Genomic DNA, 17,579 nt, shown 5'->3' with positions numbered 1-17,579 from the left:
ATTTATATATATTTTATATATTATATATATACATATTTTATATTATATATATATATGCATATTTTTTTCTTTTTTTGAGACAGGGTATCACTCTGTTGCCCAGATTGGAATACAGTTGTACAATCATAGCTCACTGCAGCCTCGACCTCTCAGGCTCAAGCGATTCTCCCACCTCAGACTCTGTAGTAACTGGGACTACAGGCCATGCCACCATGCCCGGCTAATTTTTTATTTTTTTTTTAATTTTGTAGAGATGGGGTCTCCTTGTGTTTCCCAGGCCAGTCTCAAACTCCTGGACTCAAGCCATCCTCTTGCCTCAGCCTCCCAAAATGCTGGGATTACAGGCATAAGCCACTGCACCTGGCCTTAGTTAAATTTTTATGTACTTATTGTATATCTTCATTGGTGACATTCAAATCATTTCATCCTTTGTAATTGTATACTAAGGAATTAAACAATTGTTTAATTATTATTTTCTTATTGTAAGGTTTTAAAAATTCTCTATTTTTTTGAGACGCAGTCTCCCTCAGTCGCCCAGACTGGAATTCAGCATCCTGGCTCACTACAGCCTCTGCCTCCCAAGTTTAAGCGATTCTCCAGCCTCAGCCTCTTGAGTGGCTGGAATTACAGGCGTGTACCACCATGCTTGGCTTATGTTTGTATTTTCAGTACAGTCGGGGTTTCACCATGTTGGCCAGGCTGTCTTGAACTCCTGACCTCAAGTGGCCCACCCACCTTGGCCTCCCAAAGTGCTGGGATTACAAGTGTGAGCCACTGCCCCGACCTTAAGAGTTCTTTATTCTAGATACAAGTTCTTTATCAGATATTGATTTTCAAATATTCTTTTGAAGTCTGTAGCTTGTCTTTTCATTTTCTTAACTGTGTCTTTTGCAGAGCAAAGATTTTAATTTTGATGAAGTTTGATTTATCAATGTTTTCTTTTATGGATCATGCTTTTGGTATCATATCCAAAAACTATTTACATAACCCAAGATGTAAAAGATTGTCTTCTATATTTTCTTCTACACATTTTGTAGTTGTATATTCTATATGTAAGGTTTATAATCCATTTTAATTTTTATATAAGGTGTGATGTATAGGTTAAGCTCATTTTAGTTTTACATGTAGATGTTCAGTTGTTCCAGCCCCGTTTGTTAAAAAAACCCATTCTTTCCCCATTCAATAGCCTTTGAATCTTCATCAAAATCAATTAGTCATATTTATATGGGTCTATTTCTGGACTTTCTCTTCCATTAACCTATGTGTATATCCTTTTGAAAATATCACACTTATATTTTTTTCTTACATTTTTATTTCAAAATCTAAGGATATCTTATAACCCAGAAATATTTTTTATACCTTGTCATGTCTTAGAGGAAAGAGCCACCCTGGTCTTTCTTTTTTCATTGATGTTTTTCTTCTCTCTTCATACTCCAGAGGTAGATGAAAACCAGAGGGCCACAATGACCATGGTGATGCCTGAGGTCATTCTGGGGCACAGACCTCAGCCTAGGTTACTCCACTTGGCCTATCTTTAGATCCAAAACTACACTGCTGACTGCTGAGATAAACAAAGGAGAATATTCAGGTTGGGGAAAGGATTTCTATGCGAAGACATGTCTCCATGCAGTCCTCCTACACTGAGCAGAGCATGAGTCAGGTGCTTAGAGCAGGATTTTGTCCTAAACCAGGAACTTCAGAGTTTTCTGAAGAATGTGGCTATGTAAAGCAACCCCCCACCCCACCCTTACTTCTCAAGTACATTATGTGGCAAGTCTGAAAAAACTTACACTTCTGTTGTTAAATGTGGGGGATAAAATATAAACTTAGCTTAAAGAGGAAGCTATCTTGGGAGGTAATGCAAATAATTTGTTGTGTGTTTCCTGAATATGTGACAGGTGCTGACTACCATTGATGCCTCATTGCAATAAAATGCAAAGTTCCCCCAAGAATTTTTGAAATGCATCAAGCTAGGTGTCCTAATCTAGCAAAAGGACCTGCATGTATGAATTTTTCATGCTTTTGCCAAGTCTTTTGCCCTTTAGTTTAGTTAAGGGCCCCAAATGAATGGAAAGCCTGTGTTGTCAGCTTAATTTTGTAGTTGTGGAAACCTTCCAGTTTTCTCCTTTGTCTAATACCTTCAGGAGTTCAATGCTAGGTTGAAGCTTAATTTAATAACCATGTGGCATGTAAAGTAGAAAACAAAACATCTTTTCCTTAGCATACAGCAAAAAAAAAAAAAAAAACTCACTCATGGATGTAGTGTACACATGCCAGTGGATATATAGTCATAACTGCAGTCATTGGTAGCACAGAAATAAATGTGCATTGAAGACACAGAGATGAAATTGAATTCTGGTTCCATGAGCTACCATTCTTTGACCTTGGGCAAGTTGCATCACTTCTTTGAGCCTCAGTTTCCCCATCTGTGAAATGTGGATAGCAACATCTACCTCGCAGAGTTGCCGGGAGGATCAGATGAAATGATGGGATAGCCCAGTGTCTGACTTATTGTGTTTAAGAAATATCAACTATTACGCTACTTCCCAGTGACAGTCCAAATGCATACCAGTGTTATAACTCTACTTCTCAAACATTAATGTGCATGCAAATCACCGTGACCTTCTTAAAATGCAGATCCTGATTCCCTAGGTCTGGGGAAGGCTTGAAATTCTACACTTCTAACTAGCTTCCAGGTGAAGTTGAGGACAACACTTTGAATGTCAAGGTGGTAAAAGACGTGCAAATGTTACTTTGTGTAACTAACGGTTCGCAATACTGTCTGCACATTATTGCGAAAAGAAAATCTTTAATGATGCTGACCTCATCTCCAAAATAATGTAATTTTAACAGATCCAAAGTAGTGCCTGGGCATTAGTGTGTTTTAAAAGCCTCCCAGGTGATTCCAATGTTAGCCAAGATTGAGGCCCTCTGCTTAGTGAATCTAATTTGCAGCTGGGCTTGAGAAAAAACCTCTTCATAGAATTGTTTGCATCAGTGTCTTGATTGCCTCTGTAACTTACGATAAGCAAGAATGTTTCAGGATTTCAAAAATCTATTGCATTGCCTAAACCCCTTATTTTGTATGGAGTAATCAAGCTCAAAGTTTGCATGTCTTAGAAACTTTACTTGGGGCAAAATTAGACCAAATAACAATTAATCTTCTAGGTATTCTGAGCTATTCAGACACATGATTCATGTTTGCTAATTGCTCTTTTCTCTTGTAAATATTAGCTGAAAAATGTCACCTGTCTGACAAGTAGCATATTTTATGCCTATCACTCCTGGCACATATTCTTACAAGGCAGACAGGAAAAACAGGAAGAAAATGGACTTTTATCAAAGGCCCGGGCAGTAAAGAGGGGAGTTCTGCTGTAAGCTACGGGGAGTTCCAGAGGAAGTTATAGGCGTTCCCTTTCTCATGACAAGAAAGCATAGTGCAGTAAATAAATTTGCTAAATAGATTCAACAGAGTCTCTACCCAAAGTCATCTACTTAATTCTTGTTGTTACGCAGACTCAGTAACTAACCTTCCTTGTAAGCCCCATTTTCTTCCCTGTTTCCTGTTTATCAAATGTAATTAAACAAGAGAAGTATTATAGAAGAGTAGAAGTAGTAGGTAATTCCTGAACTTGGCATATGATTACTACATATTTGATGAATAGTTGAATATTATTCTTCAAGGACAGATTGGATTTGGTATCAGGTGGCTCTGCATTAAGTTATAAGGGACTTAATAACTCAAGTATTTAAGGATGGCTTCCATCATAAAGGGATCTGCCCTTAAGAGGGTCCCATTATGGAGATTCTGAGGTGAGAGCTATTTCAAGTGTGCAGTGGATTAAAATAAAAGAATCATACAGGAAATCTCTTTTTACATGCATTATTCCAGGGTCTTTGCAACCTGGCACAGCAAGTGCAGATATGATTAGCATTGTTTTACACAAGTATACTCACCTTATAGCTCTGCCCCTGTGCCCCTCCTGCACAAAAGAACGCTGGGCACACATGAACTCCTCTTTGTAGAAAGGCACATTAATGTTCTAGCCATGGTTAAAACAGGGAATAGAGGCAAGCCAAAAATGTCGGTCATTTGAAATAAATCTCAAGTTTGTGCATATCACTATCAAGTGTGCTGTGTGGCAATTAAGAATGCCAATTTGTGTGATCACAGGCAAGTTGCAGTTTGATGAAAGGAAAGCAGAGGTGAATATATAACCAGGGTCATCCTTTCTTTCTCTCTCTCTCTCTTTCTGTCTTTTATTTGCCAAGCTCTTAACTAGAACTTGGTATGTGCTAGGTACTGGATATATCAAAGCAAACTCAGCCTGGGCTTTGCCTTCAAAGATTTGCGGGATAGTGGGAAGAAAAACTTGAATCAGAGGACATCTGCAGTGGGAATCATTCAAGCAGCAGAAAACCCAAAAGTTACTTATACTGTGAAATCTGATCAGAGAATGGACTGTCCTGGTTAGTAAAATATCCTGGAGGATAAAGATTGGCCATGCATTCCACATATGAATTACCACTTTCCCAAGAATTAAAACATGGTACGAAAGAAAGGAACGAACATTTGCGGAGTGCCTACTACCTGCCACATCTAGGCACTTCACATGTAACACCTCGTCCAGCCTCCACCACAATACTGAGAGGTAGAGTTCAACCTCATTTTATAGATAAAGAGGCTGAAGCTGACAGAGATTAAACGACGGACTCACAGTCAAAGGACTCCTAATCCTGATAGTCAGCATTTGAACCCAGGCTCACCTGTCACTCACTATATCCTATGCTCTTCCATATCACATTTTATACTGAAACAACTTCTTGAATAGCTAATGTTTAGAAGAAGCCCCCAAATATTTGTTGAATGAATGATTTGATTGAATAAATGAATAAATGAATGAAGCAAGCTCTACTGAACATAATTTGATCTAATCTTCTGTGATTATTCAGAAACTACTTCAAGATTTTCCTATACCTCCAGCCTAGGTATAGGAAGCAGCCTAATTTTGTCATTTTTCACACTTTATTGATGTAAACACTACCTTTACTAGTTTGGCCACTCCTTATGCTTTTTTTATAGAACTATTTAGATCAATTCAACTTTTAAAAAATAAAACCATATACCCCTGTGGCAGATGAAAAACAAGTATCATTTGCACTGATAAATAGAGAATAAGAAGAAAAATAAATGCAGTGAAAATAAAGCAGTGTTATCAAATCCTACCCAGATACTGTTATCTACCTGGAAGCTTCCTGTTTGATTAAAAGGAAAAATAGCCAGTGTTAGAGGTGTGGAAGTCTAGTTGCAAATTATATACAATTGAAGGATTAAAATAGAATTGAAAAGGGAATAAATTCCTCTCTGAATAATTTAACTCCCTTTAGGGTTTGATTCTGCCTCATCTAAAATCATCTTACATACTTCTAGTGGCGTGTCCCTCACATTTTGGTAAACTCTGAGCGGAAACTACGGATTTTGTAGTCAAACATCTGACTGGCTCTGGATTTTAACTTTACTAACATATGTCCTGAAGTGAACTGCTTGGAGCCAGTTTCCTCAACTATATAACCATAGTGACAAAACAGGTTTCACGGTCATGTTTTCAGTATTAAACAATATAGTTAAAAGTACCTAGCACAGTGCCTGGCATGGAACATACTAGATATACATTAAGTATCAGTTCCATTTTTCCTTTCCTTTATTGTCAGAGAATAGAAAGCATCTACAGTGGGCTTGTATGATGTGGTGGTTAGAAATACCTGATCTGATTCTGGCTGTGCAATCTTGGGCAAGTTACTTAACCTTTTTGTGCCTCATTTTTCTTTTCTGAAAAAAAGGATAGAATATTATTACCTACCTTGCTGGCTTCTGGGAAGACTCAGTGAGACAATGTGTTAGCAGAGTGTCTGACAATTGTAAGAATTCAACAAGTAATAGTTATTATTACCATCACTGGTGAGAGGAAGTGATATTTGGCACAAAAATATATAGATTAATCAATATGGATTGAGGGAAATGAACCTGGAGAATAGGATGTGAAGGTATTTAAGTAACATGAGCTCAGACCTTGATGGTACGGAAGTCGAAAGGAAGCATTTTGTTCTTATATGACAGATGACCTGGAACGACTGCAGGGCTCGGGGGGTCAGGGACTGGAGGTGGGAGAGGCCTCTGAGAGCAAGCAGTGCTGTCCACCAGAAGCTCTTGCTGGGGTGCCCAGAGAGGAGCAAAGGGCAGTCAGCTGCACAGGAGGGAATGTTTGGAGGAGAGAGCCACCTCAGATCAGCGGGTCAAGAATCCCACTCTTGTCCAGATGGATGGGGCAAAGGAGAAAAGGATTCGCCAAGGGAATGTCCAGATAAGACAGGTGCCTTTTGGAAAATGGGGGTGAGATGGGTCTCAGGTTACACTTTATAAGAACTGGAATGTAAAGTAAAGGCAGACAATGGCAAAATATCTTGTTTTCTTTTCAGCTTTATTCACAGTGACAGTCCCTAAGGAACTGTACATAATAGAGCATGGCAGCAATGTGACCCTGGAATGCAACTTTGACACTGGAAGTCATGTGAACCTTGGAGCAATAACAGCCAGTTTGCAAAAGGTGGAAAATGATACATCCCCACACCGTGAAAGAGCCACTTTGCTGGAGGAGCAGCTGCCCCTAGGGAAGGCCTTGTTCCACATACCTCAAGTTCAAGTGAGGGACGAAGGACAGTACCAATGCATAATCATCTATGGGGTCGCCTGGGACTACAAGTACCTGACTCTGAAAGTCAAAGGTGAGTGCTGTCAAGGACTAGAATCCATGGAAGTATCTCTCCAACAGAGGACCTGCAAGTCACAGAAACCCATTAAAGGTAGCTCAAGCAAAAACAAGCAGGCTGCTTTTAAGGAGAAAGCTATTTCAGAGAAAATGAAAGCATCTGCTCGGAAATAATTTTTGCCATCTGAGTACAAAGCAGCTGAAGTACAAGTGAAAGGGGGTAGGACCTATAGGAATAAAATGGGACTGGAGGAGGCCAGGAAAATTAGTCCTTGAAATGTGGGAGGGTATGAAAAATAAGCATTGCCTAATTCACAATTCTCCCATGGAACATCCCTGACTTGATTATTAAGATACTCTTTTTCCATAGTTTATACCCTGAATCCGGAGTTTTTAAAACCATAGTTTGCCACCCATTCATGGATTAAAATATCAATTTAGTGAGTAGCAACCAGATGCATGTTTCCCACCCTTTAAAAAATAATGAATGGAAGAGAATAGACAGAGTAGATCAGAAGACATCACAGAGTAGGGCTGAGTACTGTAAAACTAATTTCTGAGGGGTGTGTGTGTGTGTGTGTGTGTGTGTGTGTGTGTTGGGTCATGGTACAAATTTTTTTTTCTTACTTTGGATCATAAAAAGTTACAAGTTTGGAAAACACTGCTCAAATGCAAGCCCTATTTATTGCAGATGAAGTAGCTGAGATCCAGAGAAGGGAAGTGGGTAGCCCAAGAGAGTCCCATGAAGTCTATAGCTGTCCCTATTCCTCTGGATTCAGGGATCTCTCCACTCCAGCACAATTGAAAATCTAAATATAAAGAGAATCTTCACACTCTTGTTTGTTCTAGAAAAGGTGATTTGAGGAAAGACATATAACAACTATAAAAAATAGATTTTGCTTGTTCATTGGCTTATGGTCGCCAGGCTTGAGTGCTCCGAGATAAATGATGCCAATATTTCTCTGGCCTCTCCCCTCCCATGCATTGGACCTCAGATGGTCTGTACTGTCTTCTAGAGGGTCTGTGGGTTTTGGCCCCAAAAAACCATTAACCTTGGCAAGAAAGTGTGTGACTTTATGATCTGGTACAAAGAAGGACAAACTAGAGGGACTGGACATGAGGATGAATATTGTGTTCACCCTTGTCCTTGGGCAGGTTATTTTGCCTTTCATAACCTCACATTTTGCTTATTTGTAGAAGACGAACAATAGTAGTACCAACCACACAGGATTGTTGTCAACATTGAGAGAGATAATGAACATAAAGAACTGAGCACGGTACCCGACATATAATAAGTGTCCAGAGACTTGGTTAAAAGACCCTCAGTTGTTACAGGGACAGTGACCTCCTCACACCTCAACCATCAATGAGTCACCAGGAAAGCCATTAGCCTAGATGTAACTGTTTTCTATCTTTATTGCATTTCCTACATCCAGGCAGCAGCTGGGAGGAACTCTAGAACACTGAAGTTAGTCTGAGTTCCCTTAATGTAAGGCTGTACATTCTCAGGATGCCTTGATGTACTCGAATATCTGCAACCCTAAATCACCACCTGTTTTTATTGATCTCTATCTGAATGCTGTATTAATGGACCAGGCCTTCTGCCCATTCTCTCAAGCTGAGAACTGTCTCTCATTCCTGGGGAGGCACCCTGCCTACTCCTTACCTAGACCAGGGATTTCTCAGTTGCGGAGAGATTTGTTCCTTATAGTGTTGGTCATCAAACTGGGATATTTGGGGATTACAAAGACTTTTCAAGGGATGTATGGGCACAGGCAGTTTTAGGAAGTGAGTTTCTAGATCCTCATCTTCCCCAAATACTCGTTCCCAAAATTGACGAGCCTGAGAATGTGCATGCCAGGCAAGGCTCTTGGGGTTCCCCTAAAACACTTCCTCTTTTAAGCCTACCACTCACTCATCATGAATATAGTCCATTGTCCCAGGGTGTAAAACCCTCTGTAGTGTTAAAGAATGATTGGGAACATTGACACCTGATGGAACTGTTATGACTAAAAACTCTTTTGCAAATAATGTGGTATCAAATTTTCTGCTTTCAACAACATTCAAGGAGGCCCTTATAAAGTTAATAGCTGATAATCAAAAATGAGTAATTTTTGCCATGTAAATCAGGTCAAAGAATGAAATGGCATTGCTGTAACGAAACTGCTTCCATTCCCATTGATTTACTCATATAAACAAGATTCCTTAGCCTTTAAAAGCTACAAAAAAATGAAAAACAGAAATAGAATTGAGGCTGAATTCTATTATATAGAATCATTCCAACCATGTCATATGCTTCTTCAGATTCATGAATAATTTGGAAAAGAGAGCCATATCCATCTTATTAAGAGACACATTTCCAATAAATTTTCATCTTTCATGTTTAATAATTATCAATATTCATAACACTTTACATTTTGATCAAATATGTGTTAATAATAATAGAAATAAATGTCCAACAATGATAGACTGGATTAAGAAAATGTGGCACATATACACCACAGAATACTATGCAGCCATAAAAAATGATGAGTTCATGTCCTTTGTAGGGACATGGATGAAGCTGGAAACCATCGTTCTCAGCAAACTATCGCAAGGACAAAAAAACCAAACACCGCATGTTCTCACTCATAGGTGGGAATTGAACAATGAGAACACATGGACACAGGGAGGGGAACATCACACACCGGGGACTGTTGTGGGGTTGGGGGAGGGGAGAGAGATAGCATTAGAAGACATACCTAATGTTTAATGATGAGTTAATGGGTGCAGCACACCAACATGGCAATGTATACATATGTAACAAACCTGCACGTTGTGCACATGTACCCTAAAACTTACAGTATAATAAAAAAAAAGAAATTAGATCTCAATGCAGAAAACCTTGAACACTTAAAGCTTCATAGTCACAAGAGAAAAGTTTTAATTTCAATAGCTATAAATATTTTGTTGTTGTAAAGACATATAACGATAATACAAAATCTGTCAAACAAAAATATGTTACATTAAGATAAAATTCTGTAGGGAAGGTGAAATTGGAAGTGAGTTTCAATGAATGAAAAGAAACAATTTAGACAGAGAAGAATTTTTTTATTTAATAATTTATTTATTTTTACTTAGAGGGAATTGAATAGATTAGGTTCCTTACCCAAAAAGCCTCTGTTATTTGTCTTATTTATTTATTCTCTTTTTTCCACATTCTCCAGTCTCATTCCCCTTTTTTAACACAGGAAATTATTCCAGCATGTTTCATACATATTCTTTTGTTTGTAAGAGCTTATTTAAAATATGTAATATTGTTTTAGATGCATATTTTTTTTTCCTGTGGAAACTATATTGTACTATGTATATATATTTTAGAAATTGACACATTAGGCCGGGCGCAGTGGCTCACGGCTGTAATCCCAGCATTTTGGGAGGCCGAGGCGGGTGGATCATGAGGTCAGGAGATCGAGACCATCCTGGCTAACATGGTGAAACCCTGTCTCTACTAAAAAATACAACAAAAATTAGCCAGGCATGGTGGTGTGCGTCTGTAGTCCCAGCTACTGGGGAGGCTGAGGCAGGAGAATGGCGTGAACCTGGGAGGTGGAGCTTGTAGTGAGCCAAGATCGCGCCACTGCACTCCAGCCTGGGCGACAGAGTGAGACTCTGTCTCAAAAAAAGAAAAAAAAAAAGAAATTGACACACTAAGTTTACTGTGAAAACATGATTACAAGCAATAACAGACATAACAGCAGAAAAAATTCTGAAGTTATGTGCACCTTCTTTTGAGACCATTTTTTGGCGTATATGTGAAATGTATTTTATCTTTTTTTAATTGCCAATAATTGTACATATTTATGGGGTACATAGTGATGTTTCAATACATACAATGTATAGTGATCAGATCGGGGTAATTAGCATATTCATCATCTCAAATATTTATTATTTCTTTGGGTTGAGAACATTCAATGTACTCGTTCTAGCTATTTGAAGCTATATACTGTTGTTAAATATTTATATGTATTTTTCAAGGATGATGTTGTATACAAAAGATAACTTCTTTTATATTTAGACACCTTTGGATACATATGTAAGAGTAAAATAATTGTTTTACTAAAAAAATTCATAAGATGCTGAACATTATATGTTTTTCCAGTATAGAAACTTATGAAAAATTCTAAGAATCAACTTAATAGGTGAGAAGAGCATACTGCATCATACTTATTTTAGGAGGAATACAAGCAAAAAAAAAGTTGAAGACCATCACCTAAGAGTAGGCTACCCTGATCCAGGGTATCTAAAAGAAGCAAGATAGATCTGAGGCCCCAATGAGGGTTCCCATGAATGAAGTAGGACTAGAAGAAGGACATGATTTTATCTTAAAATGCCTGATCCATGGCATAAAGCTTGAAAATGGGTTTGTTTATAGCACCTTCGCTGATGTCTGGGCAGAAATTCTTATCAAATATAGTGAAAAGAGTTAATTTCAAAAGGACAGAACAAATTATGAGGTGGAATGACTGGAGATTCTGAAAGAGACAGTGATAAGGGACTGTGGTTTCTGAAAAGCCAGGTGGCACCTACATTACTGGGGGCAATCCATCTGAGGAAGGGGCGGGAGCATGGCCAAAGAACAGAGAGGTCCCAGGAGCCCAGGGGTCTCTCAGAGGAGCTGGGGTTGAGAACTGGTCTGTGCAAAGGTTTCCAGACAGGGTCGCAGAAGAGGCACTAAAAACAAGAACACCAAGGGCCAAACCATCCTGAAGGCCTGGGCAGGGCAGGGGGATGGGAAGAGCCAACACCAGGAATGGGCTGAAGCTGACAGAAGTACTTCAAACCAGAAACAATGAATTTAAACTGTGCCCTACCACAAATAGACTTAACAGATATTTACAGAACATTCTACCCAACAATTGCAGAATATACATTCTATTCATCAGCATATGGAACATTCTCCAAGACAGATTATATAGTAGGCCACAAAACAAGTGTCCATAAATTTAAGAAAATCAAAATTATATCAAGTACTGTCTTAGATCACAGTGGAGTAAAACTGGAAATAAACTCCAAAAGGAAACTTCAAAACCATGCAATTACATGGAAGTTAAATAATGAATGATCATTGGGTGAACAATGAAATCAAGACAGAAATTTAAAAACTCTTTGAACTGAACGATAATAGTGACACAACCTATCAAAACTCTGGGATACAGCAAAAGCAGTGCTAAGAGAAACATTCATAGCATTAAATGCCTACATCAAAAAGTCTGAAAGAGCACAAATAGGCAATCTAACACCACACCTCCTGGAGCTGGAGAAACAAGAACAATCCAAACCCAAACCCAGCAGAAGAAAAGAAATTACAAAGATCAGGGCAGAACTAAATGAAATTGAAACAAAAAAAATACAAAAGAGAAATGAAACAAAAATCTGGTTATTTGAAACGATAAATAAAATTGACAACCAAGAAAAGAAGAGAGAAGATCCAAATAATCTCAATTAGAAATGAAATGGAGATATTACTACTCATATCACAGAAATACAAAAGATTATTCAAGGCCACTATAAACACCTTTACACGTACAAACTAGAAAAGCTAGAGGAGATGGATACATTCCTGGAAATATACAACCCTTCTAGATTAAACCAGAAAGATATAGGAACTATAAACAGATCAATAACAAGCAGCAAGATTGAATGGTAACTTTTAAAATTGTCAACAAAAAAAAATCCAGGACCAGACAGATTCATAGATTCATAGCTGAATTCTATCAGACATTCAAAGAAGAATTGGTACCAATTCTATTGACACTATTCCACAGGATAGAGAAAGAGGGAATCCTCCCGAAATCATTCTATTAAGCCAGTAGCACCCTAATACGAAAACCAAGGAAGGACATCACAAAAAAAGAAAACTACAGGCCAGTATCCCTGATGAACATAGATGCAAAAATCCTCAACAAAATACTAGCTAACCAAATCCAACAGCATATCAAAAAGATAACCCACCATGATCAAGTGGGTTTTACACCAGGGATGCAGGGATGGTTTAACACCCACAAGTTAATAAATGTGATACACCACACAAACAGAATTAAAAACAAAAATCACATGATCATCTCAATAGATTCGGAAAAAGCATTTGACAAAATCTAGCATCCTTTATGATTAAAACCCTCAGCAAAATTAGCACAAAATTTATCTTAAGGTAATAAAAGCTAACTACGAGAAACCCACTGCCAACATTATACTGAATGGGGAAAAGTTGAAAGCACTCTCCCTGAGAATTGGAACAAGACAAGAATACCCACTTTCACCACTTTTACTCAGCATAGTACTGGAAGTCCTGGCCAGAGCACTCAAAGAGAAAGAAATAAAGGGCATCCAAATTGGTAAAGAGGAAGTCAAACTGTTGCTGTTTGCTGATGATATGATCATATACCTAGAAAACCCTAAGGATTCATCTTGAAAGCTCCTAGAACTGGTAAACAAATTCAGCAAAGTTTCAGGATACAAAATTAATGTACACAAATCAGTAGCTCTGCTATACACCAACATCAACCAATAGCTGCAAAAATAAAATAAAATACTTAGGAATATACCTAACCAAGGACATGAAAGACCTCTACAAGGAAAACTACAAATCACTACTGAAAGAAATCATAGATGACACAAACAAATGGAAACACATCCCATGTTCATGAATAGGTACAATCAATATTGTGAAAATGACCATACTGGCAAAAGCAATCTACAAAGTCAATGCAATCCCCATCAAAATACTACCATCGTTCTTCACAAAAGTAGAAAAAGCAATCCTAAAATTCATATGGAACCAAAAAAGAGCCCACATAGCCAAAGCAAGAAAGACTAAGCAAAAAGAACAAACCTGGAGGCATCACATTGCCTAACTTCAAACCATACTATAACACCATAGTCACCAAAACAGCATAATGCTAGTATAAAATTAGGCACATAGACCAATGGAACAAAATGGAGAACCTAGAAATAAAGCCGAATACTTATAGCCAACTGATCTTTGACAAAGCAAACAAAAACATAAAGTGAGGAAAGTACACCCTATTCAACAAACGGTGCTGGGATAATTGGCTAGCCACATGGAGAAGAATAAACTGGATCCTCATATCTCACCTTATAAAAAATCAACTCAAGATGGATCAAAGACTTAAATCTAAGACCTGAAACCATAAAGATTCTAGAAGATAACATCGAAAAAGCCCTTCTAGACATTAGCTTAGGCAAAGACTTCGTGACCAAGAACCCAAAAGCAAATGCAACAAAGACAACAATAAATAGATAAATAGGGACTTAATTAAACTAAAAAGCTTCTGCACAGCAAAAGAAATAATCAGCAGAGTTAACAGACAACCCACAGAGTGGGAGAAAATCTTCACAATCGATACATCTGACAAAGGACTAATATCCAGAATCTACAAGGTATGCAAATAAATCAGCAAGAAAAAAACAAATAATCCCATCAAAAAATGGGCTAAGGACATGAATAGACAATTCTCAAAAGGAGATACACAAATGATCAACAAGCATATGGAAAAGTGCTCAACATCACTAATTCTCAGGGAAATGCAAATCAAAACCACACTGCAATACTACCTTACTCCTGCAAGAATGGCCATAACAAAAAAATAATAGATGTTGGCATGGATGTGGTGAAAAGAAACACTCTTACACTGTTGGTGGGAATGTAAACTAGTACAACCACTATAGAAAACAGTGTGGAGATTCCTTTAAGAACTAAAAGTAGATCTACCATTTGATCCAACAATCCCACTACTAGGTATTTACCCAGAGGAAAAGAAGTCATTATACAAAAAAAGATACTTGCACACGCATTTTTATAGCGGCACAATTTGCAATGGCAAATATATGGAACCAACCCAAATGCCCATCAATCAGTGAGTGGATAAAGAAAATGTGGTATATATATTATACATACATATATATGTATATTATATATATATACATATACACACACACCATGGAATACTACTTAGCTATGAAAAGGAATGAAATAATAGCATTTGCAGCATCCTGGATGGAATTAGAGACTATTATTCTAAGTGAAGTAACTCAGGAATGTAAAACCAAACATTGTATGCTCTCATTCATAAGTGTGAGCTAAGCTATGAGGATGCAAAGGCATGAGAATGATACAATGGACTTTCAGGACTTGGAGGAAAGGATGGTTGGGGGTGAGAGATAAAAAACTCCACATTTGGGCCAGGCGTGGTGGCTGACACCTGTAATCCCAGCACTTTGGGAGGCCGAGGCGGGTGGATCACGAGGTCAGAAGATCAAGATCATCCTGGCTAACACGGTGAAACCCTGTCTCTACTAAAAATACAAAAAATTAGCCGGGCGTGGTGGCAGGTGCCTGCAGTTGCAGCTACTCGGGAGGCTGAGGCAGGAGAATGGCCTGAACCTGGGAGGCGGATTTTGCAGTGAGCAGAGATCGCACCACTGCACTCCAGCCTGGGCGACAGAGCGAGACTCTGTCTCAGAAAAAAAAAAAAAAAAAAAAAAGGAACACTCCACATTCGGTACGGTGTATACTACTTGGGTGACGAGTGCACCAAAATCTCAGAAATTACCACTAAAGAATTTATCCATGGCCAGGCGCGGTGGCTCATGCCTGTATTCCCAGCACGTTGGGGGGCCGACGTGGGCATATCACCTGAGGTCGGGAGTTTGAGACCAGCCTGGCCAACATGGTGAAACCCCATCTCTACTAATAATACAAAAATTAGCCGGGCATAGTGACGCACGCCTGTAATCCCAGCTACTCTGGAGGCTGAGACAGGAGAATTGCTTGAACCCGGGAGGCAGAAGTGGCAGTGAGCCGAGAGTGAGCCGAGATCGCACCACTGCACTCCAGCCTGGGTGACAGAGTGAGACTCCATCTCCAAAAAAACAAAAAACAAAACTTATCCATGTAACCAAACACCACCTGTTCCCCAAAAACTTATTGAAATAAAAAATAAATTAAAAAAAAAACAACAAAAAATGCCCAAGAATGACAAGAATTCAACTTCAGCAAGTACAGGAAGGAGGCAGCATGACCACCATTAAAAGGGCCTTCACCCTAAGAAGGAAGAAACCAAGGGCAGAGGAAGGAAACAATCAAAGAGAAGCAAGGCAGGAGTGAAAAGACAACTGTACATTTAAGCCTCTAAGGCCCAAGGAAAGCATTTGCTAAAAGAGCCAAATCTCAGTGTCTTTTTTTCCCTTGGGGAAACAGAAGGGTATAAGAAAATCGCAGTCAAGAAAACAATGTCCTGAGCTCCGCCTGCAGTAGCGGGAAGCCTAGGAGTAAAATAATACATTTTTTTTAAATAAAGAAAGAAATTATTTTAAAACAGAAAACAATGTCCTGAATTTCAACGGGGGGGGAAAGCTCCTGGGAATTACAAACTCATTAACCTGCTATTCCTTTTCAGGCAATTTAACAGATGAATTGAAAGCAGTCCTAAAAGATTTAACTGATTACTAGAAACTTGCATAGATCCTCTAAGACCAAGGCATGTAAAACTACATTTTTCCATTTATTTACTGTCATTATGACTATAAAACAGATATTACCATACAGCTCACCTTTATTTCAGAAATTATAGTATTGCTTGTAACATATCTGTCAGACAGCCAGAACAAACCAGGGAAAGAGAAACCATTTAAACCTGTGGAAATCTAAAGCAGAAAATAGTAATTCTTTTAATGAGGGAGACTGAGAAGCCAAACAGAGAACAGGGAAGCAATTCAGAAATTAGCAATAGCAGAAAGCTGCTCCTACCACTAGGCTATAGTGAAAAGGGGGAAGGCAGGGTTAATGGAGCCCAGGGATTAAAGTCACTTGACAGACACTGGAACCCAATGGGCCTGTCCATTGGTATCTGGAGCCAGGGAAGAGATGCATCTTCTGCTGAAGAGGCCATAGAAGTATAGAGCATAGGGGAGAAATACCTTCCTTTCTCCCTCCCGTCCACCCTCTAGTGTTCCTGTCCTGTTTCCTATTGGCTGTCATGTACCTAGGCTATACAGGCCACAGGAGTCTGCCTTCCTGCAACACAGAGCAGAGAAGAAAAAGTGAGAGATGGATCTGAAGGCAAACAGACCCAGGACGCACAAAGCACACACCTTGTGTATCAGGTGGTAAAAGGTGGGATAATAATACAGTTGACTAGATCTATAACAGACTGAACAGCTAGTAGTTGTTGAGTCAGGGACAACGAAGGCTGGCTGATGGTCTTGAGTCAACTTGGAGACAATCTCCAAGTGCTAAGGGGTCTGTTATTCAGGTTGTAAGGATATAGCCAGCCTAACTGAGCAGCAGATCATATATTTAGCAAAACTGATCTTGTGACCTTAGGTTACATTAAAACCCTGGATATTTGTGCTGCTTAGATAATATCTAGAATACAGATTGTGTTATACTATCCTTTTTAAAGAACTTGGCAAAACTAAACTATAACCAAAGACTACTATCTGGAAATGGGTCTGAAGACCGTGTCTTGTGAGATATACTTAAAGGAGGTAGGCATGTTTTACTTAGGGTTGAAAAGACTAGATGGAGTCTTCCCAGTTATATTCAAATACCAGAAGTGTTACCTGCAATAATTGCTAACACTAATTGAGTGTTTACTATGTTCTAGACATCTAATTAACACCCTTGTTAAGGATAAGTATTGCTGTATCCATTTCATAAACAAGAAAACTGAGGGTTTAAGAGGTTATATAACTAGCCCTTGACTAAAGCCTACTCAAACTGCTTAGGTTCTGAACTCATGTTTTTAA

General features: G+C 38.7%; 2 protein-coding genes across 8 annotated transcripts in view; one reads left to right on the top strand and one right to left on the bottom strand.

The window, feature by feature from the left end:
• The window catches only part of PLGRKT (plasminogen receptor with a C-terminal lysine), a 278,175-nt gene that overhangs the window by 174,859 nt on the left and 85,737 nt on the right, over positions 1–17,579 (bottom strand). The window lies entirely within an intron of this gene.
• Positions 1–17,579, top strand: part of PDCD1LG2 (programmed cell death 1 ligand 2) — a 61,326-nt gene that overhangs the window by 17,799 nt on the left and 25,948 nt on the right. For all 5 annotated transcript variants that reach the window (XR_002916224.3, XM_024251967.3, XM_054519962.2 and 2 more), the window contains exon 3: positions 6,478–6,783. Coding sequence is in view for 4 of the 5 variants with exons in the window: in XM_024251967.3 (XP_024107735.1) it covers positions 6,478–6,783 (306 nt within the window). In the remaining variant the exon portion in view is untranslated. The remainder of the gene's footprint in view (positions 1–6,477; positions 6,784–17,579) is intronic.

This window comes from Pongo abelii, chromosome 13 (genome assembly GCF_028885655.2).
Source record: "Pongo abelii isolate AG06213 chromosome 13, NHGRI_mPonAbe1-v2.0_pri, whole genome shotgun sequence".
In the NCBI taxonomy this organism is placed as follows: Eukaryota; Metazoa; Chordata; class Mammalia; order Primates; family Hominidae; genus Pongo; species Pongo abelii.
This window is presented reverse-complemented; position numbering and strand designations above follow the sequence as displayed.